General features: G+C 37.7%; 4 protein-coding genes across 6 annotated transcripts in view; 1 reads left to right on the plus strand and 3 right to left on the minus strand.

Moving 5' to 3' along the window:
* Positions 1-876: 876 nt before the first annotated feature.
* uros (uroporphyrinogen III synthase) lies at positions 877-4,432 on the minus strand. Of its 3 annotated transcripts, none has more exons than XM_024285322.2 (10): positions 4,309-4,416; positions 3,979-4,042; positions 3,826-3,909; positions 3,646-3,745; positions 3,477-3,551; positions 1,832-1,906; positions 1,671-1,754; positions 1,449-1,534; positions 1,267-1,365; positions 877-1,177 (listed from the first exon to the last, which is right to left on the minus strand). In XM_024285322.2, coding segments are annotated over exons 1-10 (792 nt in total). In that variant the 5' UTR covers positions 4,311-4,416; the 3' UTR covers positions 877-1,054. The 3 variants fall into 3 exon arrangements, with proteins under 3 accessions (XP_024141090.2, XP_024141091.1, XP_036072988.1); XM_024285323.2 differs by having other exon boundaries at positions 877-1,192; XM_036217095.1 differs by having other exon boundaries at positions 877-1,192; positions 3,979-4,432.
* A 362-nt stretch (positions 4,433-4,794) lies between these two features.
* LOC112154418 (BRCA2 and CDKN1A interacting protein) lies at positions 4,795-7,247 on the plus strand. The gene is made up of 7 exons (XM_024285320.2): positions 4,795-5,128; positions 5,286-5,360; positions 5,439-5,519; positions 5,594-5,680; positions 5,796-5,983; positions 6,060-6,228; positions 6,817-7,247. Exons 1-7 carry the CDS (start codon positions 4,991-4,993, stop codon positions 6,985-6,987), a joined length of 909 nt encoding a protein of 302 aa, XP_024141088.1. The 5' UTR covers positions 4,795-4,990; the 3' UTR covers positions 6,988-7,247.
* On the minus strand, positions 7,245-13,603 carry dhx32a (DEAH (Asp-Glu-Ala-His) box polypeptide 32a). Its single transcript, XM_024285317.2, has 11 exons — positions 13,252-13,603; positions 12,648-12,841; positions 10,788-11,160; positions 10,483-10,713; positions 10,310-10,403; positions 10,096-10,239; positions 9,503-9,694; positions 9,290-9,430; positions 8,121-8,311; positions 7,855-8,045; positions 7,245-7,745 (listed from the first exon to the last, which is right to left on the minus strand). Exons 1-11 carry the CDS (start codon positions 13,495-13,497, stop codon positions 7,553-7,555), a joined length of 2,190 nt encoding a protein of 729 aa, XP_024141085.1. The 5' UTR covers positions 13,498-13,603; the 3' UTR covers positions 7,245-7,552.
* Positions 13,604-15,789: 2,186 nt separating this feature from the next.
* The window catches only part of LOC112154517 (disintegrin and metalloproteinase domain-containing protein 12), a 106,732-nt gene continuing 98,927 nt past the window's right edge, over positions 15,790-23,594 (minus strand). The window contains exons 19-24 of the mRNA XM_024285519.2: positions 22,819-22,927; positions 22,291-22,426; positions 22,052-22,217; positions 20,879-21,130; positions 18,386-18,534; positions 15,790-18,310 (exon numbers count right to left, since the gene is read on the minus strand). Coding sequence (XP_024141287.1) covers positions 18,241-18,310; positions 18,386-18,534; positions 20,879-21,130; positions 22,052-22,217; positions 22,291-22,426; positions 22,819-22,927 — 882 coding nt within the window. The 3' untranslated portion in view covers positions 15,790-18,240. The remainder of the gene's footprint in view (positions 18,311-18,385; positions 18,535-20,878; positions 21,131-22,051; positions 22,218-22,290; positions 22,427-22,818; positions 22,928-23,594) is intronic.

A 23,594-nucleotide genomic window follows, 5' to 3' on the forward strand; every position in this document is an offset into this window, starting at 1 on the left:
TTTTTAGTTTATCTATATTTCAGCTGCATGCTAGCTGTTTTGGCTAATTCAGGCTTTTTTCTGTTTTTGAGGTCAACTTCAGATTTAGCTAATATTTTAGCTGGCTATCAGCTTCAGCATTTTCAGCTATTAGCTTCAGCGTTTTCAGCTATCAACTTCAATGATATCAGCTATCAATTTCAGCATCTTCAGCTATCAGCACTAGCATCTTCAGCGGCCAAATTTAGCTTACAGCATTCACACTAGCATTATCGCAGGTAATACTATACATCTAATTTTTAGCTAGCTTAATTTTTAGCTAGTTTAAAGCTAATGATGGTTAAGATGCATGCTTTACATCCAGTTTGTGCATGACCCAAAAAATAATCGGTGATTAGTCGACTATTAAAATAATTGATTGTGACAGCACTAGTTTGTCTGTTCTAATGATGGAAGAGTTAAAAACAAACAAAACATACCTCTGCTGTGTATATGTCAGTTATTGCAGGAGCACTGGCAGAATGAAGAACATCTGAATGATCCCGAAGATGGAAAATTTTCTCTCCACAAACTGAACAAATGCGTACCAAAAAAAGCAAAACGATCCGCTGGATTAAAGTCAGCATCGTGACGTTGTTTCTCCTCAAGCTCAACGCAAAATTACCACAAACTCAAAAAGCAGTTGGCCTTTTTAAAGCCTCCCGACTCTCTGAAGGTCACCCACTTTTTTTTTTTTTCATTGGTGCGTGAAAAGTAAATCAGTTGAACTCCATGGAAGTGTTATCCATGCTTCAGCAGTCTTTAAATAAACCCCCTTTTACTTTTATGTGGACAATAAAAGTTGTCAACACCAGTTTTAGTCCGAACACACAGCCACAAAACAAAGAAAAAAACAGCTTTGAGAAAACAACCAAATGTTTAATTTTAAAAAGCCTTTTTCACATAAATATACTTAAACTGGACTTCTTGACCTCTCAGAGTCAACATTTTTCAGTGCATAAAATAGCAACACAACATGACATTTATGAATAATGCAGGAAACACTGAAACAGGACAGATCTGAGGTTGCAGGTGGTCACAGCAGAGCGTCAGATATCCCCGCTGCTAGGTGCTCGGCTGTCGGCTTCTCCGCCGTGCAGCTCACACAAAGACCCTCGGCAGCCATTGCATCTCTGGTGGTAGGCCCTACGGCTGCAAACTGGAAACAAAGTGGCTGAAAATAAATTACAGACCTCCAAGGTATGTATTATTCACATCTTTTTGTGTCTGTTGGCATGGAAACCGTACCTTTATTTGAGTCAGCCGATCGCCTGATAGCCTCAATATTAATTCCAGACAAAACTTAACTCCTGAGGGACTGAAGAAAGCAACGCATGCTGGAATCCCCTGAGAAATCACAAATAATTATTTTATTTTGAAAATGTGTGGAGTTTTTTTTTTTTTTTTTAAACACAAAGAGGGAAGTTTACCTGCTCAGTAAAGAAATTCCTCAGATTTTTCTCCACATCGGGATGTTCGGAGGTCTGATAGACAGTCAGCGTCTCGAGGGGAACTCCTGCAAACAAAGAGAGCTGACGGCATTAAAAGGTAGTACAATCATTATATTTTATAATTAGTGAGACCCCCAGAGGGGATTGCATAATATTGAGGGTTTTTTTTATTTGTAAGGCGCAACTAGGGGAAAGGCTTACCCTTTTCCCTCAAAGCCGTGGGTAAAACTTCTCTTTTGATTGAGCCACATGGGAAAAAAAGTGGAGGGATGTTGGTGTCTTCTCCTAAGTTGGGAGTAAGTTACAAGGTCACATTAGTTACTAAGACAAGTGAAAAAGCTGCAAAAAAAATCAAAACTTACTTTCAATGATGACACGTGATAAGACCTCTGCTGTTCCTGTGTCTTCTCCTAAGGGGGTCAGACCCAGATTCTGGACTGAAGGGGGAAATCAAACAAAAAAAGAACAACTACTTCAACATTTTTAGAAAAACAAATAGATGTGTAATTCCTAAAAGCAAAAAAAAAGGCAGAAAAACCACACAAGGGCATCTTGCAGGAGGGTAACATGGAAATCACACAGGTTCTGAACTTGACATTCCTATTTGTTCCCAATCACCTGCTGTTAATCTCATCTCATTGCTGCAACCACAAATTCAAGATTAAAAATATATTTAAAAAAAACCCAAAGGAAAAACAAAAACGAAACAAAAAACAGCACAAACTCTGTCTGGCATAAAGTAAAGGTCACAAATTCTGACTAAAAAAAAAAAACAACTTTTAACACCCACACTGATCTCCTTATGATTTATTTTAAAAGCATTCCTAGTAGTCTTTTAATTGTGATTATACCGTTTTTTAGGGATTTTTTTTTTGTTTAAAAGGTAGCATTTTCTAGGACATGGTTTCTGCAAAGCAGCAGTAGTTCATTAAAAATAGCTCTTCTTCAAACAGCATTTTTTCATCCGCTCCTAATTCACAATGATTTAATTAAGAAATACTCAGAAACATATTTTTTATCTTAACCCAAAAAGGCACAGACATGTTCTCCTTTAAATTAAAAAAATGATGTTGAATGCACCACAAATTAAGAGAGTCACATAGACCATTTCTGGTATTTTGTTGTTATATTGATGTCACCATGGGTTCTTATGGGTTCATTTTCTTCTCCATCATGAGAGTAATGCCACAAGAACACAATTATTATTATTGGACTGGGTCTTTTGTTTTGAAAGCATTGTTCAGAAATGTAACATTTACAGTACATAACTGTTTTAGTTCAGCAGCAAATGCACTTTGATAGACTTTTCAACTTATTAAACTTCATAAAACTATGAGTTTGCTTTTAGGCATTTTTATAGTTGGCCACAATTTCTCTTTTCTTTGCTTTTTATAGAGTTAACAATTTCATGTTTTCTTATAAGCTAAAAATGTTTTACATTCTGAACACATTACAATTTCTGCTGCAGTTTATTTTGCAGTTACATTTGGGATTGCCATCAAGTTCAATAAATTATTTCATGCACAGAACAATTATTAGTTTCAGTTTCTTACATTGAAACTCTTAACAATAAGAGATTATTGACTTTTTATAAATGTTTCCATTAGATTTCACCTATTTTTTGAGGATCTTAAATACTGTACGATTAAGGTGCAACAGTTATTTCTTACTTTTTTTTATTTTTCTTGTATTTTTTAAGGTTTAGGCTAAACCTTGGATAAATTCTAGGATTTTTTCTTCACTCCCTGTATCCCTTCAAAACACAAAAATTTAAACACCAACTAAATAAGAAAAAAAGCGGTTGTAAAAGTGAGGCAAATATTAGGAAAAGCCAGCACCTGGTTTCCTTTCAAAGTGTGTGGCAGCAAACTATTACTTGTGCACAATTGGTTGTAAAACCTCAGATGACTTGACATAAGTCTGGCACACTCTGCATATATTTGGTTTTCGTGGATCGCAAAACACCCTAAAACAAGCAAAAGAAAAAAGAAAAACTTGATCACCCACCTAATGCAGCGGTTGCCTTTCCAACCACATAGATGGGTTTGGTGTTCCACTGATCTCTCAGGAACTTGCTCCACTCTAAATAACAACATAATTACATTTTTCATCAAAAAATCTTAGATTTTTATTTAACAAAATAACAGTAATGTTCGCTGCAATTGAGTTGCTCTACCTTCTTTTCTTTTTTTGGATTCTTCTAAGCACATTTTCACAGCCTCCACTGCTCTAGGACTAGTAAATATAAGGCCACCATGTTTTTCTGGCTGGAAAAGCTGAAAAAGAAGAAAATTTTAAGCAATCTGTGACTAATAACTTCAGATATAGACATATTTTTGAAGAGAACAGGCTTTACCTTATCTGCCAAGGTGTTTAATGAGACAAACTTAAATGACAGCACTGGAATTAGAGTAGCTTTGTGTCCATGTGATGCCAGCTCCTTCAAAATAAAATCATGTATATTAGGCTGCAATTAAAGCTTTACTAGAACACTGATGCTTGCATCTACCTTAATGTATGGATCAGGTCCAGAAGCCTCTTCTCGCGGCTCTTTCAGAAGCAACACGTGCATCCTTTCAAAATAATAGTAATAATAAACAAGAAATAGTGCCGCAGAGATACAGTTAGGACTCGCAGAAAGGCTGAATGATCTGATTTAGCTAAGCTACACCCTTATGCTGCTACATGCAGCCTGCTGATAACGAAGCTGCTGAGTCACGGCTAGAGGGCTGTTCATTATTGCAAACACGGCAACAATGTATTGAGATACTTTTGGTTTAGTTAATCCAACAGGTAGACCGGTGGGAGACAACACATCCTCGACAGTCGAAGTGTTTACATTAGCAAGCAGCAGCTGATCCGCTCCAGTTAGCTTCCTGTTTATAAAAGATGAGCGTGACGTTAAGGGGAGGAGTCTGTGCATATACCTTGAATGGTAATAAATAAAAAAATAAAATATAAAATACATTAAAATTGAATACAAATATTAAAAAAAAAAATAAACGCAGCCTGAATTATTTATAGAGGCGAGGTACCATTATTTAGAAGGTTTGATGGGGAGGTAGTACAAAGGCAAAACGTCTGCATTCCTTCAAAAACGTTCTTATAATGAAATGTGTCTTACTGTCTTTACAAATGTGTATTTCAATCGCATTTTAAAGTACGTATCATAATGTTTTGGTGAAATACATTTTTAATGAAGATAAGTAAAAAAGAAGTCACCCCCTGCTTGAAAATGCAGTGGTATATTCCTTTTTTTCTAAATGTCACTGCAAAACTTTATCAACAACAAGACAAAACCAAAACAGAGTAGTTCCAGAAAATACAACAAATAATGGGCCCCTGAAACTTCAACGACCAACATTTAAAGTCCGGAGATTCTCATATTTTGCCCGTGTTCTATTTATTTTGGAATATTTTTTTTTACCGACATCCCGGTGGCTTCACGACAGTAGTTTCTTTGCTGTTACACTAGGCTAGCCACGCCCCCTGTATATGACACGCGGGTTTCTCTGTGCAGCATGGCTTCTTCGGCGAAGAAAAGAGCAGTAGGTTTAGGTGAAAACCCCGAGGAAAGTGGGAGCTCAGATGAAAACCCCGAGGATGATGGGGATTCCGAGGAGGAGGAGGACAGCGACGCCTCAGAAGAAATTAACGAGGTGACAGGATATGGGACGAACGCTGACTTGTTAGCAAAGCTAGTTAGCATGCATGCTAGCTAATGTCAACAGAAAGTTTAAATTGATTATCCGCCTGCATTTTCTAAATTCTGTAGCGTTTCAAATCAACTATATTCTCCTTTTTGCACCTTTTCAGGAGGTCACCGTGGATTTTGAAGCTCACACCATATCACACAACGACTTTGGTGGCATAAAGAAGCTTCTGCAGCAGGTTTGTGCAGTGTGAATCATTGGTTAAGGCTAAAGGGGGTGCTATTCAGCTTGGGCTAATGTTTCTGTTTGACTTTAGGTGTTCCTGAAAGCTCATGTAAACACATCAGAGATGACAGACATGATCATCCAGCAGAACCATATTGGAAGTGTCATCAGGGTGAGTTCCTTCATGCAGTTTTTGTCTTTAATTGATTAATTGGTGATGTTAATTTTGCCTAATCTCTGTTTCAGCAAGCTGAGGTTCCAGAGGACAGTGATGATGAAGATCCAGATGAAGTATTCGGTTTTATTTCTATGCTGAACCTCACAGAGAGAAAAGTAAGGATTTAGAAGCGGATAATTAGTTGTATAAAATATCTTTAAAAATTGATCAAAATATGATCTGACTTTAAATGAAAGTTTAATTTAAAAAAATCTGATTTGTTGTTTTCAGGGTGTGCAGTGTGTGGAGGAAGTGAAGGATCTGATTTTGGACCAGTGTGGAAAGAACGCTTCTCATAGTGTAACAGAACAGCTGGAGCAGATCTTCAGTGACACCACTAAGCCTGTTGGGCTTCTGCTGAGCGAGCGTTTCATCAACGTACCCCCACAGATTGCCCTCCCACTGCACAAGCAGCTCCAGTCAGTTCCATTTTAAAATTTCAACAATGTTGTAAATTTAAATTAATTTAGAATGAATTTTGAAAATGCATTTTAGGGAGGAGATAGCTGAAGCTCAGAGGACCAATAAGCCCAGTGGGAGGTGCTGCTACTGCCTGATGATCAGCAAGACCTGCAAAGAAGCATCCAAGAATATCCAGTCCAGAGGAGGAGCTCCGAAAGAGGAGTACATGTTTGTCAATGCAGAGGAGGAATTCTTTTACGAGGTATGTGCAGTCACAGTTCCATACTCTAACCTTTGTAGATCAGGGGGCCTCAATATGTCGGATTGAGAATAAAGAAAGTGTGGATAGAATGAAAAATAAATGTGCAGTGATTTATGATTGACAGCCACTTGAACATCCTCCACGTACGTGTTCCTACTAAACACTCTGCTGGCAAATTTTGAGTTTTTCTTCCTCCTAAACTTCAGAAATTTGTCAAAAATGACATATATTCCTCAACTGGTCGGAGGTCAGTCACTCTAAGCCAACAGAACACACGTGGAGCGTTTGTTGTCAGCACACCGAAGGCTGCAGTCCTGTTGACATGACAACTATGAACTTATGGGTCTAATTCAACCAGCTGTTGGTAAAGAAAAATGACAGAGGAACTTCACATATTCATCTAAACATATCAATTTATTTCAAAAATAATTGTTGGATTCACTTTAAAGTAAAATCTTCATTAACAACACATTTATGACATTTTAAAATTATTAATTTATTCTAAAAGTAGCGTGCATGCCAAAAAAAAACATGCTTCCCCCTGGTCCAAGTAGACGATTTTCAGTTTCTGTCTCTTATCTTCAACAGGAAGCTGTGGTGAAGTTCCATTACTCGGTCCAGGAAGAGGCGGACTCTTGTTTGACTGGCAGGTGGTCATTTGACGACGTTCCTATGAAGCCTTTCAGAACAGTGATGCTGATTCCCACCGACAGAATACCTGCTATCATGGACAAGCTGAAGGAATACCTGACCGTGTGATGGAGGCTGGCTCATAAAAATACTACCATTTATATTTACAAAAAAATCATTGACAGCAGTTCAAATTTATTACTAAAGCTAAACTATTCAATCTTTTATTATAACTCCTCAAATATTAGCTTCAATTTTGGACACAGTTTACATCATAATTCAACATTTTTACAGAATTGGTGGAAAAACTGCAAAATACTGTTTTATTTTCCTGTAATATTTTTGATTATAAAACTAAAGACTATAAGAATAAAGAGCAAAACAAATCATTTCCTATTTGCTTTAATGCATCACATCCTTTTTTTAGTCCTAGAAACTTGATCTCAGATAGAATGACCTCAAGAGTTCACATTTGAAAGTGTTAAAAATTTGCTAATTTTGTCTAAAATGTTTCCAAATATTACTTAAAGCCACTTTTATAGTCTCAAATTAAAATAACCTTCATATCTTCAAATTATAAGCAGAAAATAATTATTCCACTCTATAAATATGACGTTTTCAGCAGCATTTGTTTCATCAGATGGAGATAAAATAATCCCTTCTTTGTGGAAACATTTTTCGTACAATGCTGAGCTCACATAATCGCACATCTGTCCTGAGTTTGCGTTGCAGCTGCGCAGCCGTTTGCGTCGCTGCTCATTCCTGCAGCTCGGGTCTTTTCTTTGCAGTTGCTGCATCCTTCTGAGTCCAGCAGCTCTTGCAGCATGTCTTTACTCTCACTGGGAGGCAGATTGTAGAAGTAGTACAGAGGTGCCATTTGAAGGAACCTAAACCAGAAGAAGGGAATACATAGAAAGGGTTATGGTACAAATATTTGACACTTTAGATTTAAGCCACATAGGAACATATAATCTGCAGAAAATGACGCAGACTTACATTTGAGGGGAAATTTGTGAGGCTGTTTTCATGCAGTTGTTTTCTGACAGGGTGTACTCATTAAAAAGCAGCCACTCTGGAAGCCCCAGTTTGTGGGACTGAGCTCCGTAACAGGAGAGCGGGTGGACCTGAGCCATGTGCTTATGGGACAGAATAAAGTAGTTTCCTGATCCGTCCACATCTCGAGCAACCTTAAAAAAAAACCAGATTCTTACAGATTTTTTTTTTCTTTTCTTTCTGTGATTGAATGGGATTTTTTTTTGTACCTGCATGAAGAATCCAGCCAACAGAGCTCTTTTAATGCTGCAAGTGTTTGTCTTGGTTCCAAAGGAGGGTTCTGATATCGGAAGCTCGATCCTGTTCAGAGTGTCGGTCAGCTCTGACCGGATGACGTCAGCCGTCTTCAGGGCAGAATGATCCAGAAAACGGTCCTGACACCATTTTTCCGGAGTTACATCTGAGTGAAAGCAAAAGTTTGTCCTTCATCATCGACACCAAATTTAAAAAAAATAGTGACTGTTGTTTAACATTTCATCTAGAGCTGGGGTCTGCAGCCTTTAATGCTAAAAAAGCCGTTTGGTCCAGTTTCTTACAGACCAAAACCCAGAGAGAGCCACAAAGTCCCACTTTTGTGACCATGATGCCATTCATTTTTAACATGCAGTTTTAAACATTTAAGCGTCATATTTTTCTATGTAACAAATCCAGCTAATTTCACTGTTGACAGCAGCACACACGTTTCTTTCAAAATAAAATATAAACTAGATCCTCCTGTTGCAGCAGATTTACTGAACTAAAAATGAAAAAAGTCAAAGATGGCATTTTCTATCATTGACTTCATCTTTTTTTCTTCATAAACAACATTGGTGTAAATACCAATTTTTTAACACAAAATGTGCATAAAATTGTAATTAAATTATTTGAAGTATGCTGTTTAACAGCAACTGCAGCAGAAGATAAGAACATGTGATTTTATGTTTTCTAATAATAGTAGATTAAAGCTTTTTCCATCCTTTTGGTCAAATATCTCAAATGTTAAATATGTAAACATAAATGATAAAACTTAATAAACGAAAACAAAAAAAAGCATTATTTATTTAAATAATTTGCATTTTTTCTTCAAAACCAAAGAGACACAAGTGAGGGACAAAAGAGCCTCAGGTTGCAGACCCCTGATCTAGAAAAATCTAATTTTTTTTCCTACTTTCGCAGATAATTATTAATGAAATTAACATTTTTTTTAATAAAATGTTATTTTTAAACAGAGATCAATATTTTAAGCGTTTCACAGTCTTTGGAATTTAGTTCATTTTTAGTGAACAGGTAAATTAATTTTAATGATTTGTAGCTGCAAGCTGAGGAGACGAGGAGGAGCGTCCACCTTCAAATGTTGAAAGTAAAATGTTTAGACTAAAAAGTTGATCAATACTCTTACGTGGTTCCCTCTGGCTCTGCTTGAAAGCGTTGTAGATATTTATGAGGGTGAAGTGATCGCCTTCAGGGTGCTGAAACGCTGCACGGCAGCGGGCCGCTTCATGGCTCATTCCAGAGGATGGTTTCAACAAGCAGCTTGGTGCTTAACAGAAAAAAAAAGAAAAATTTTAAGTGCGATCAAAAAAGGTGGACAGATACGGTGGAAAGCGCTTACCTGACAGCATGGCGGCGATCGTCAGCATCTCGCTCACACAGTCAAACTCGCAGGACGCCAGCAGAGCTTTGGCCATCTGAGGTTCCAGAGGGATTTCAGACATGATGATGCCGATTTCGGACAAGTTTCCATCGTCGTCTAAGGCAGCGAGGTAATCCAGCTCCTCCAAGGCCTGCATCAGACTCTCTGGATCTACAACAGGACATCAAAACGATTACCGGATTTTCCAGAGTATAAGTCGCAAGAGCAATTGAAATGGAATAAAGTGGAATAAATTGATATAGCTCATTCAAACATGCATAGGTTTGCAGTTTCGAACTTTTACTCGCACAGTTTTTTCCAGACGGGAAGTGTTGTGTAATCTGTCATGAGTTTGCTTCTGTTGTGTTCACGTTCGGTTGGGTTTGGGCTCAGACAAAAGGGATCGGCTGAGCTGTCAGCTCAGCTAAAGCACAGGAGAGCGGGCCCAAACAACCACACCGCAAATTCATCCGCTTCTTTGGCAAAAATCCTCCAACTGGCAGGACTTCTGCTGAGTTGAGGATAACACAAAATATCCTAAAACTCTGCTGTCCTCAGAAATCATATTTCACCTGGTCTGTCGATGAAATGACACCGTCCGAGTCCTGCGATCTCCATCCTCTTTAGGAAGAGAGCTGTCGGTGTGAAGTTGGACTCCAGGATCTGAGGGGGGGTCTCTGTCAGGCCGTCCTCAGAATACAGGCAGAAACATTTACCTGAGGAACACATTTGAGTCAAGTTTAGACACAGTTTTCTAAGGTTTATGTTGTTCTGGAAGCATAATACCTGCCGGTGCAGAGAGCTGCTTCCGAATATCCGCCTGACACCGACTGACGGGCTGCAGGACCTCAGAGTAAGCCCTCACTCTTGGATTGTAAACCTGAGGATAGAAAAATGAAGTCTGATCAGAAAAAAGAAATCAATTCGACGTGTTTTTGTTCAGCAAACTGATCATTTACCATTTTTTTCTGGAGCCCCGTATCCACAACGAAGCTCACAGACTGGGGGGTACACCACACGTCCTCCCACTGCTGCATGCACAGGAAAACCCTCCTGGACTTTGTGGAGCTTGACTGCTCAGTCATGAGCTCTCGCTGGCTTGAGCACAGGATTACAGGCACCAACTGGTCCAGATTCCCTCTCAACCTGGAGCTTTCACTCTGCAGGATGCTGCATGCCCTAGAAACCTCCTATAAAGGAGCATTTAAACTCAAATTTATAGCATAAAAGGGAAAACCTCTCTAAAGCCTGAATCGTCTCTTACCTCCTCGGAGGCCAAAAACACGAGAACGTCTCCACTCTCTTTGGTCCGATGGATGTCCAGCACCAGCCTGAGTGCTGACAGGAAGTAGTCTTTGCTGCTGCTGTTGCTGCAGACCACCTCGGCAGGAGACGAGGCTTCCAGACTGATGAGCGGGACGCCGCCGTAGTGTCTGAGGAGCTTCTTCGTCATGGAGGGAAGAGTGAGAACCACGACTCGGAGCTCAGGCCGCTGCAGCAGGATGTCCTTCAGGAGACCCAGCAGTATGTCTGTGCTGACCGTCCGCTCATGGGCCTGGTCAATGACGACGACTCCGTACTGCTCCAGGAACGGGTCTGACATCATCTCTCTGAGCAACATGTCATCAGTGTAGTACCTAATGGAAAAAAAACTAAATATTACAGCTGTGAACTTTAACACATGTGATTATCTAACTTAAATAAATGGGTTAATTTTAATTAACGCAAATGGATTAACTGTCTGTCAACATCTTTGTTTTGTTGGAGTAATACTGCTGACGTAAAAGTTTTTAGAGTTCTGCTTATCTTATTGTTGTGTTTTGCACACTCACATTACATTTCTGGGTCAACACATGATAAATATAAAAAATTCAATCAATAAAAATAAAGGAAAGATTTCTCTTTAGCCTGTTTTTGTTCAAAAGCTCCATATTTTCATAAAATGTACCTAGTAAAACATTGTGATTATTAGTGATCAGTCACAACACAAAAGTGTGATTAAACTCTGATATATATCTTTTCTTTTTCAGTTGGTTGACAGTCTTAATGTTTTAAATGTAAAGTTTTGCGTGTGATTTCATATTGTGATTATTCACAGATAATAGGTTAGTGGTCGGCAAATACTTTGTCAAAAAAAGGTTAATCGCGAATTATCACGATTAATTTTTTTCCCACTTTGCAATTTGGTCATTTTTTTAATTAATTCCAGACTCTAAAAAATATATAAAAAAATATATATATAAAATTGCAAAAGTTATCTTTAAGATTGGTTTATTGTAATTCTTAATACAAGAGCTATTTAAAAAAAAATATATTTAAATAATAACAGAAAATTTCAAACTTTAAAAGGTTAAAATAAATTTGAATTCTCTATGTCCCAATAAGTAAACTTTATTTTTAGAGATTCATAAACTTAAAACCATAAAACTCAAGTAAAACAGTCAAATAAAGACATGAAATAAGATTAAAATATACCCAAAATATTAAAAAAATAGGAAATAACATTATTTTGTTACACAAACAGAAAAAAGTTTTTGTTGCGCCTATGAAGAGTTTATAAAAGAAAAAAGTATTTATTTTTTATTTTTTTAAAGCAGACACCCGATTATATGTGGGAGTCCCCCTGGTTCCATTCTTGTACCACTGCTGTTTAACCTGCTCACATGTTTTTATAAACAACAAGGTACAATATATCATTATTATGCAGACTACTGCTTTATGTTAAGTGTGTCTGCAACCAAATGATTAGAATATATTAGATTCTACTTGAGAAGATGCAGAATTATCAATTTAAATATGTTCTGGGATTGAACTTTACGTTTAAAATTACGTTTAAAAATGTATTTCTGAGCATTTCTTTATATAAATAGTTGTGAATCGGGAGCAGACAAAAAAATGCAGTTTGGAAAAGATCATATTTGTGGTGTAGAAAAGTTCAAATGAACTACTGTTGCTCTACAGCAATTAGAAAGCGACGTAGGTTTTATGATTCTGGCTGAAAATGGTATAATCATAATTTTAAAAAACACTGGGAACGCTTTTAAAATAGATTAAAAAATGATAGGATTGGATTTTTAAAGGATGCCAATTTAGTGACAAAATAAAGATGAAACTGAGATCAAACCTCAGAACAGTGTCAGAGGAGCAGCAGGTCTCCATAGGGATGGTGTAGCCCACTTCATGGCCGATGTTCACGTCCATTTCATCAGCCACGCGCAGGGCCAGATCCACCGCCTGCTGCCCGTTGGTCTGCGTGCACACAACCATGCCGTGCTGATACTGTGCAGACAGGCAGAACTCTGCACACCACTGAGGGATCTGCAAGACAAGAGTTGGTGGTGTGCCTCAGAGGAAGTATTTAGCATCAACTTCAGTCATCCTCCTGTCAGGATTAAATGCACGCAGCAAAACAAACAGTGACAGCAGATATGTTATATGTTTGTGTTGCAAAATTGCTTTGGCAGCATGTGGCGGCTCCAGTGGATCAGAGCTTAGCAGCACTGTCCCCTGACAGGCCTGGTGGAGCCTTTGTGCAGAGACAACATCATCATGTGCTGAGCTGGGCAGCTTCTGTTCACACAGCAGCACAATCAAAAACAAATCACTTGTCCCATAAGATGGATGGATTCAATTTTTTTGCAACTATTTCTATCAAAAGTGAGTACAGTATTTTGATGCACACAGAAACACATTTAGGTTTAATCAAAGATCTAAACTCTTGTGTTTACCTGTGTACTCCTCCCACTTTTTGCAGTTGCAGACACAACCACCACCTGGTTGTTAACCAGAGACTCCTCAAACTGGGACCTGACCTCCCACACGGACAGAGTCTTCCTCTCCTTCAGAAGTTTGTAGTAACGAGAAGAAAAAGGCAACCCATCAAACTGATTTAACTCCAGATCGTCTCCAAAGCCGGCGCAGTCCTCACCCGGACATTCCTCACTGTCAGCGGAAAACTCCTCAGAAGTTGACATGGTGACGCAAAGAAAATAGTGATGAAAGGATTATGGGGCAAGAAAGAAAGCAAAAATATGAATGGGAACTAAAGAAGAGCTGGAGCCATGGAGGGGAAGCTGTTTGTGACGCGCCGAGCGCACCAGTGCGTAATTTTCCGCACGCGTGCGCTCACACGTGCTCCTGTCATAATCTGCTGGGTATCATCCACAGAGTCACATGTGAATGAATGTGTGAGACATAATATGGATTATCATCATTGAAATGAGTGAAATTTAACTGCTTTTTTTTCTTGTTTGGCACATTTTCTTTCCAATCTTTTATGTTTTTTTTTGTTTATTTTATTTTGAAATTCTGAAATCTTTTATGAATGAAGTTTTGGTTTGAACAAGTTAAAATATATTGACATTTTTTTTTGTTATTTTGATCCTCAAAAAGAGGGGGAAAAACTAGGATTAAAGCCAAATCCACTTTAAATTTACGATTATATGATTTTATTTGGGTCTTAAATTGAACATTTAATTAAATTATGAATTCCTACATTATCATTACACAAATAAAACGTTTTTTTTCCCAATTGTGAGATCAATTAAAATTCAATTAATTCAAATGATATGATAATTAATAATAATTACTATTATAGGGATTACATGGATTTTAAATGTATTTTAGAACATCTGCAGAAAAATGAAAGAGTTCTGAAGACAAATGTTAAAAAATAAAGGATGCTTGATAAAAAAAGAAGTGTTGCAGTTCAATGACCAAGAGAAAAAAAGAGTCTTACAGGAAAAACTGTCACTGAGAAGCAATTTCCATAAAGCAAAAAAAAGGAGATTGAGGTCAAAGATGACCGGATCTCTGGAGGTTAAGCAAACAGAGGAGGGCAGTCTTCATCAGAAGAGCTTCCTCACCCGAAACCACGCGGCTCGAGATGATGAGAAACGCCGCAGAGTCCTGCAGAATCCGGAGAGATGGAAGGAATGGTTTAAAAAGGCACACACACACAGACCGACTCGTTGGCTCAGAAGGTGGATCTAAAAATGGCCTTTAAAATCCCATGGAGCAGAGCACAGAGGAAAGGCCAAACCTCTCAGATTGAGCTCTCAAGCTTTTTAAAATTGTTAGAAGATGGAAAAGTGCAGAAAATGAGTCTCAAAGTAAAGATGAAACACATTTCTTCTACTTTTTTGTTGTTGTGAAGTTACACATACATTCACACTTAAATGTCTGAGATAAGATTCTATCTAATCTTCCTGTTTGACTTCATAGAATTCCTCATCTCACAAAGAACAAAAAGTCCAATTATGGAAAATGAATCTCTTTTTATTTTCTCCTCCAGTTTTGTTCTTCAGATTTATTCATGTAAATGAGCCGTGGATGAAGCCGTTTCAACATAAACACGGAGCTCCAACACTGATGCCTCAATGCTGCTATAATCCAATGAAGGCTTTCCTCCATTAGTCAGAGGGATGAAGCTTTGACACCTGAAGAATCCTCTTTTTTCTGTTGTAAAGATTAAACCAGAAAACAAAAACTAATATAGGAATCTTAAAATTGAATTGGATCTTTCTCATTATCTGCATCCAGCTTTTCATGATTATGAAGACACTAGTGGCCGGTCCAGTGTATTTTCTTCATCACATATAGGATTTTTTTAAATCAGCATTTTTAATTTGCTTCTGATTCACAACAATATTAATAAAAGTAAACTCAAAAACAGGTATTTTGAGCATAATTTCCTTTTTAAATGTCCTTCTTTTACAGAAAATGCTACAAGAACATGTTAAAACACCCAAAACACAATTTTAATCGGTGTGGTTTTTTTTTTAATTTAGACAATATTTGTTTTCAACATTCAAATTTGACTGCTGGTTATTTAGAGAAAAAATATTCTTTCACACATTTCATCAAACTATTAGCTAAACTTTAGCAAAAGCAGATAAATCAGCACAAGCACAGAAAAATGTAGGAATTCTTTTTATTTCATCACTTCAATCAAAGCAACAATTCACATGTGATTGCTTTGTTGTCGGTTTTATCAAGATACACTGAAGGGAAAAATAAAAATAACAAAAAAAGTTCAATTTTGACTGAAATATGATTTTATTTTTATTTCGTGTTGTGATAAGGATTGTAGATGATAGTCATAATATGTAAAGATAAAAAAACAGAAAAATGACAGAATAATTCAAACAAACAGTAGATTTTCCTTATAAAAAGCCACTTTTTAAGGTTGTGTTCACACTTTGTGTACCTGTCTTCCTACACAACACAAGCAAAGCTGTATACAGCATGAATAAAACTCAACCAAGTTTTTGTGTTTCAAAGGTTTTTACTAATACTGCTTGTGTGTTCAGAAAAACGTCTTCACATCGACACTTGACTTTTTTTGTACACATCACAGAGTCCTTTGTAAAAAAACAAGAAAAGACGAACCATTTAAGAAAACACCTGTAACACATGACAAATACAGATGGAACATTCAAAGGTGTGACTAACCCCGACTGCTGTGCATCGTCATCACATTCAAACACACAATTAAGAAGGCAAAGTAAACAAAGCTAGTGCATTATTAGAAAGATGAGAGTATCAAAAGTAACAAAAGTCCTTCATATCGAGGCCAACCAACACATTGGTGAAGAGTTGATGCATCTGCAAAATGTTGCTGTTAAGATGCATATGTGTCTATGATGTGCTGCCATCCAAGTTCAGTTACTTTAGATAAAAAAGCGATTTTAACAAATGAAGAACACATTCAAATAAACGAAGGGTTGGCTGTGGAGAAACAGATGTCCGGCGGCTCGTTGGACGAAAAAATGTGTCAGTTTCAAGTTCATCTGAGTATTTGTAAAAAAAAAAAAGTAAAAATCCATCTTTAAACACTTGTAGGAAATGCTTCCATGCTGCCGTCAGTGAACCCAAAGTCTATGATGCTAGAAAGGAAATCCTTAAAAAAACGTGTTTGAAGGAGTTTACCATCCAGCTACTCATGATTTCCTAAATCGTGTTTACAACGGAGTATTATTGCCACCATAAAAACATTTATAAGAATAAAGGCCTTAAATTATAAGAGGAAAAGTTGTCAAATTATAAACACAAAAAGGTCAAAAATTTAAATGAATAGTCGTAAAATTATGAGAAAAAAAGCCAACATTTTATGACAATGATGTCTCACAATTTCCTAACTTATTTCCAAAAAAACTGCAACTTTTGGCCCTCAGAATTTTGACTTAAACTCATAAAATTACAACATTTTCTCACAATTTTATGATGTTATTCTAATATTTTTTTTTCTCATAATTTTATACAACTTTAAAATAATGCATTTTTTCTCATAATTGCATGACTTGAATTGTATGAGTAAAAATACAACTTTCTTCTTATAACTTCACAATTTTTGTATTAAAACATTTTTTACAACACAATTCTATGACTTTATTCTCATAAAGTTCAACATTTTTCTCAAATTTTTTTCTCATGAATTCATTTAGTGAAAATACATTCTTTTCCTCATAATTATACTACTTTATGCTCATAAAATTATTTTTTTCCTCGTAATTTTATGAATTTACTAAAGAAAAATATAAGTTTTTTCTAATAATTTTATGACTTTATTCTCAGAAAGTTTTGCAACTATTCTTGAAAAAAATGTGAATTTTCCTCTCACTATTTTACAACTTAGTTCCTCAAAAATTGCAATTTTTTTTCTCATCATTTTAAAACTTTATTCCCTTAAAATTATGACTTTTATCCTCATAATTTTATTAATTTATTTTGTAAAAATACAGCTTTTTTCCAGAATTTTATAACTTTATTTGCATATAATTACGTTTTCATAAAATTTTTAATGTATTCAGTTAAAATGACTTTTTTCTCATCATCTTACAACTTTATTCTCTTAAAGTTGCACATTTTTTCCTCATAATTTTCCTCTCATAACTTTTTTCTTACAATTTTACGACCAAATTCTAATGAAAGTACACAATTTTTCCTAATATTTTAAAAGCTTTATTTTTGTAAAATTGTGACATTTATTTTACAACTTTTTTTCTCATAAAATTGCATATTTTTCCTGTTGTATTACTTATTTTAAAGTTTTCCTGGTGGCTCTAAGCCTCCCTTGTAAATGTTAGACCTTCACATCACAGTTCAGATCTTTAAGACAATCGTAGCTGTTTCTAAGACCCAACACCCTTTCATGAGTAAACTTCCTGTCAGATATGAAGCGCAGACAGACCGGCCTCTTGAGGATTAGTTTGAGATCACCAACAGCGGCCGGTGCTTCCTCCCGACCATCAACTCCCACTTCCGTGTGGCAGTTCCGACCAATTTGGAGCTGCTACAGACACAACCCTTCGTCGGCCATTGCACAAAACTCTATTTTCACTTTTCCCTGTAAAACAGATACTTCATATTGCAAAGAACTCCCTTTGTTTAAAACAGGAACTTCTGCAGTTTTACAATTTCCTTCTGTCACTCACATTGCAATAGTCTATTTATATGAAAAATAAAAGCTAAAAAAATGAAGTTGCTACCATGTGGTAAAAGTGTCTGGCACAGTGCACTGGGTGGTAATAAATACAGAATATAAATACTTTACATGTACCTGAGCGCAGACTTGTAGCACCGTTTAGAGACAGAGCACCAAAGGGACATGGAAAACCTCACAGATGCCATCATTCCTCTTAAGGTCTTCAGTTTTTATAGTGCAAAGTTGTTTTTTTTATGTGTGTAAAACCAATATGTCCCTTTAAGCCAAAGTCTCAGCTGCTGTATTTAACGTTGGCAATAATACAAGGCTTTGGTAGTATGGGAGGATGCTTGGGACTTGGCCTAAAGAGGGTAGAAACAGAATCTGTTAGCAGAAGTAAATTAAAATGAGAATGTGTGGGAATGGTGGGATCTCACCTGTTGGGATGTCGGGCAGGTTTGGAGGCAGAACATGAGGAGCCTTGGACTGCACCGTTACCCTGTCCTGCAGAGGGGCTATGCACCAAACGAGAGCTCCTCGGATCAGCAGGGAGAGGTTTTTGAGGTGGACTCGGCTTCCCCAGCTCCTGTTTCAACACATGTCAGAGTAGTAAACAAGGATTTCCACTAGGGGGCACTCACACACAAACATATCCATTTGCTTTTTGCTCCTTCAGGCAGCAGGGCATCCCAGTCTCAGCATCATGTGATGAGAAAAAGCTATCATGTGGTTTTAATCTCCTTTAGAAAACACAGTGTGGAGATCTGCAGGCTCACAGCTCAACCTGACAGCCGAGAAAAGCCACCTTGAGCGACGCCCCAAAACATCAAAACACTTCCCCGCTGCAGATGAAAGTCAAACGAAGAGAGAAAAATGTGTCAAAACAGCCACGGAACGGCTGCACCGGAGCACGGCTGACCCCAAACCTCACCACCCGAGGGGGGAGGCGACGCTTCAGTGCCCCCAGCAGGGAGCCTTCACTTATGGTTAATGTCGCTTGTCAAGATCCTGGAGCCGCTGCAAACAGCTGCTAAAGATACTGACAGTGAAGTGTGCTGCCAGAAGGATTCACGTTCTGACATTGAATGGGAGCGGATGAGAGGATCCACTTCCAAAAGTCAGAAATACTGCCAAGAGCTGCTGCCCGACACCTGTTCAACGGGCATCTGCAAAAAAAAACTTCAAATCTCACCATATATAGAGCCAAACTATATTTTATCCTATAGGTGCACAACCTTCAATATCTTTACAAACAAACTTGATTTTATTATGTTTTATTTGTTAGTAATCCTTAAATCTTATAGAAATTACATTTTAATCTGATAACTTGTTTTTATCTATTTTAAAACTTTTATTGAACAAAACACAAACTTCCCCAACTATTTCTATATGTTTTTGTATCTCAAATCTGTGACTCTTCATATATCTATTCAGTTTTCACTTTGGACTATTATTTATTGGATTTGGTTGTAAATTTCCCTCTTCTAAATCGTACATTTTGACCCTCTCAGAGGAAAACTGTGTGTTCTTGGGGTGTTTTTCTAATGGTAGAGGACACATATAAAGCTTAAATTGCTTATCTTTATTAAAATAGTTATGAATCAGGAACAGGCAAAGAAATGTTGTTAAAAATATCCTATATGTGATGTAAAAAATACACAGAGCTCCCTGCTCTGATGCATCCACTTGTAAGCAAGTAGATCCATGTACGTCTTTGATGCGAACTCTAGGGATGGGAGAGCTCTCTGAAACAAAAAACATGTTTGCACAATAGAAAAAGAACGTTAATTTGTTCATTTTTATACTCCTAGACTGTTTCTCAGAGCTGCAGGGGGCAGCAGTCTGTCTCAGCTGTCAAATATATATAAAAGTGGCACATCTTGGATATGGTGCCAATCTATCACTGGTTAAGTTTTAAAATAGCACGCATAACTTTGAGGCTGAAGTACCAGTAAAACACAGTAAACATTACTATTATTTTATTGCTAATGCCAGAAGTGAATGCTTTAATTGGATTAAAGATACATTTAGTCATTATAATGACATAATCAAAAATTTAAATGCTGAAACAAGCTTTGATTATGCCATTATACTGACTAAATGTATCTTGAATCAAGTAAAAATGAGAATAAACACATAATTTTTACCTAAATCTGTCAAAATAAAGCTAATTTTGAGTTCATTTAAAAAGAAGATAGTTATAGTAGAGCTTTTATTGTGAAATTTGAAAATGTGTTTTTTTTTACTGTGACATTTATTTGTTGATGGCAACACAAAGTTACTATGACACACAAATTTACATTTTTTTTAGGTTAGTCATTTAGTTAGGTCATCATTAAAAAATAAATGCCATAGTAGTAAAGCAGTACATACTCATTTTTCACAATAAAAGCCCTACTTTTAACAATTTTATAGTAATAATAATAATTTTATAGTCTAATTTTATATAAATTAAATTGAATTAAAAAAAATGAGCCACAGAAATTGTCCCAGCAATTGGAAGGCTGACAGACTTAAATTTATTACCTGAAATCCGTCTTCCCCAAATTGTCTCCTTCAGATTGTCTTTCTTTGGCTCGCTGCCTCACGAGGTGCCAGTCTAACTAGATAAAAGCCCCATTAGAGTTTTGAGAACCGCAGAGAGTGAGAGGTTGAACTCCAGGGAACCTCTGGCGTCCTCTCCATTTTCACGACTTACTCCAGCGGAGTCAAACCTGAAGACAGAGGCTCTAACACGCTGGGAAGTTTGCACTCGTTGCTCACTCAAACTGTGGCCCCATTTGATTCACTATGTGAACCTTTTGTGTTTTTCTTGGAGGGTTTGGGACCCTCGAACATTTTCAGAGTTTGTACAAAACTTTATTTTTACAGGATACATAAATAAAACACTTGTTGCTGCTGCAAATGTTTCAAACAGAAAGTTCCCTCACCATGACCATCCTGTAGGAGTTCTGGTGTCCCACGCTGCGAAATGACGCCCCTCTGGGGGCCTGGACGTGCGGCTGGGTGGCTCGGTGGGGCGGAGGCAGGGGGGGCCTGGGCTGTCTGAGCCCAGAGGAGAGGGAGAGAGTGAGAGACAGCGGGATCGGATGGCTGAGGTGAACCGGGGGGCACTGGGGGAGCCGGCGCAGACTGTGAGAGGGATAGGACGAGGGCCCCACCTCTGGCCCCCGGTGAGGAGACTATGGAAAGATAAAAGTGGAGAAGCTAAAGCATCTGCTTCCTGTCAGAAACAGCCCCCCCACTTCATCTGGGGTGCTTCCTGATGCTGTCAAAGACACATAAATCAATCACTCCCACTTGGCTGCTCATTATTTCCTCTTTGGGTGAGTTATTAAAGATCAAAACTGTCCCATAAGCGCCTGCTTAACCTAATTTAACAGACCACACACACCAAAGGGGGGAACTTGACACCGAATGGCACTAAATTAGAAGCGCCCCTCATATTTAGACCGAGCCAGATGTGCACGGCTTAAACAAACACACACACAATCATGTGACAGTTTAACACAGCTTCTGACAACTGGAAAATGACCTCACCTGCACTGTGCTTACATCAAACAACCTTTCTCTTCTCGCCAAATCAAAAGCACATGCCGCTAAGTGAAAAACGCCTGCTAACGCGTCACTCCCTGCAACCCCAACGCCGTCTCTTCCGACACCCATCCTTCAGTAACCCTAAATCACTCGGATGGCTTCCTGTTACAAACCGTGTCGCGGCGGTAATGGAGTGGATAAGCCGTACGGAGATGTGGCCGCGCAAGTCATTACAGCTAAAATAGCGCTCCCTGTCTTGCAATTATTAGCTGGAAAATGACTTTGCGTGGCGAGACTGCAGCCCCATCAGCATTTTTCATGTGGCAAAATCCAGATAGGTCAATTTCTCTCTGAATAATCAGCTGTTAATCACACCAAACGCATTCAAGTGTCCTGAACACACCGCTCGCCACAGACCCTATTATTGCCGTCTCCTCCACATCAGTCAAAGGGATCCTTTAATTGGATTTGAATGAGACACCATTTGTGTAGAAACGGCACTTGAGTCTGGATGAAAAGGGACTTTGTGTTTTAAGCCGTTGGAGAGTTTGGAAAGATTCCCGCACCTGTGTGCTTGTGAGGCGGCTGTCGAACGCAGAATTCGGATCCACGGAGGTGACTTTAAAGATGGTGGTGCTGTGCGGCAGAGGCGGAGCAGGCCGAGACGGAGATGTGGTCACCGGGGGAGGCTGGTTTGGTGCTGACGGTCCGCTGACCGCACTGTTCTCCGCTCTGTAACCAAGAAAAGACTTTCCAACTCTGAACTGCACAAGTCTTTCATCCTATTTTCCAAATGAATTTTCACCTGAGCTTCTCAATCGGGTTCTTTCTATTGGAAACCAGCAGGTTGAGCAGAGTTTTCCTCTTGATGGAGACGATCAGAGCAGCTCCCAGTAGAGTGAGGAGAACCACCAGCACACTGACGGTCACATTCCTGCTGTCTGATCACAGAAAAAAGCACACAAACATACAAATGCAATTCAAAATGAGAATACATATTGATTGTGAACATGCACAAAGGATTTTTATTTTTACTTGAAATCTATATGGTTTTTAAATTGTAAAATTAACTTTGATAAGTTGAAAAATGTTGAATAAAGTTAAAGATTCTTTTTAAGACAACAGATTAAAAATAAGAAAATAACCAATGAAAGTCTTTTGACACTATGATAGAATTATGACAAATTGCACTGAATTAGTTCAGCAATTTGCTACTTTTTTAACTGGACTAAATATTATATTCCGACTGAAACCATGACTAATGAACTTGAAGACAGACCTCTGTAAGTAAACTAAACTGGTTTTTAACCTTGTGACTAACTGGAGAGATTACCTGCGACCCTGATGGGACCACTGTCCAGGCTCCCTCCAAAACCTGCTTTGTCACAGAAGGGTGGTGCCCAGTGAGCCTCACAGTGACAGTTCTTGTTGTTGTTGCACACCTAAACAAACCAAAAAAAAAAAAAAAGAAATTAAAAAGATGTTGAAGAAAGGATGGAATAACAATTTTGATTAATGATGACAAAGTTGAAGGAGTATCGTACATGAAATTTGTGGAGTGATAATTAATAAAAAATTGAGTTGGAAGAAACAATAAAGTAAATAAATTCCAAATCAATATCTGTTCTTCACAAAGTTAAACAGTTTTTACTGTAAACTATTTTGTTCCTTCATTCTTCCACGCATAATTGATGGTTTATCAACTTATAAAACAAGAGAATGAGTAGAGTAAAGTAGCGTAGAATAGAGTAGAGTAGGATAGAGTAGATTAGAGTAGAGTAGAATAGAATAGAATTGAATTGAATAGAGTACAGCAGAATAGAGTAGAGTAGAGTAGGGTAGAGTAGAGTAGAGTACAGTAGAGTAGAGTAGAATAGAGTAGAGTAGAGTAGAGTAGAGTAGAGTAGAGTAGAGTAGAGTAGAGTAGAGTAGAGTAGAGTAGAGTAGGGTAGAGTAGAGTAGGGTAGAGTAGAGTAGAGTAGGGTAGCGTAAAATAGAGTAGGGTAGAGTAGAATAGAATAGAATTAAATAAAGTAGAGTAGGGTAGAGTAGAGGAGGGTAGAATAGAGTAGAGTGGGGTAGAGTAGAGTAGAGTAGAGTAGGATAGAG

This window comes from Oryzias melastigma, linkage group LG19 (assembly GCF_002922805.2).
Source record: "Oryzias melastigma strain HK-1 linkage group LG19, ASM292280v2, whole genome shotgun sequence".
Taxonomy (NCBI): Eukaryota; Metazoa; Chordata; class Actinopteri; order Beloniformes; family Adrianichthyidae; genus Oryzias; species Oryzias melastigma.

Excerpts from the sequence above, each read along its gene's own strand:
- LOC112154418 (XM_024285320.2), top strand. The coding sequence starts at position 4,991 with ATGGCTTCTTCGGCGAAGAAAAGAGCAGTAGGTTTAGGTGAAAACCCC. Across the intron at positions 5,520-5,593 it reads ATATTGGAAGTGTCATCAGG|CAAGCTGAGGTTCCAGAGGA; the intron begins GTGAGTTCCTTC and ends TCTCTGTTTCAG. Across the intron at positions 5,984-6,059 it reads CCACTGCACAAGCAGCTCCA|GGAGGAGATAGCTGAAGCTC; the intron begins GTCAGTTCCATT and ends AATGCATTTTAG.
- uros (XM_024285323.2), bottom strand. Across the intron at positions 1,366-1,448 it reads GGAATTTCTTTACTGAGCAG|GGGATTCCAGCATGCGTTGC; the intron begins GTAAACTTCCCT and ends GTGATTTCTCAG. Across the intron at positions 1,193-1,266 it reads ATCGGCTGACTCAAATAAAG|CCACTTTGTTTCCAGTTTGC; the intron begins GTACGGTTTCCA and ends ATTTATTTTCAG.
- dhx32a (XM_024285317.2), bottom strand. The coding sequence starts at position 13,497 with ATGTCAACTTCTGAGGAGTTTTCCGCTGACAGTGAGGAATGTCCGGGT. Across the intron at positions 10,404-10,482 it reads CGGGGCTCCAGAAAAAAATG|GTTTACAATCCAAGAGTGAG; the intron begins GTAAATGATCAG and ends TTCTATCCTCAG. Across the intron at positions 8,046-8,120 it reads TGGCTGGATTCTTCATGCAG|GTTGCTCGAGATGTGGACGG; the intron begins GTACAAAAAAAA and ends TTTTTTTTTAAG.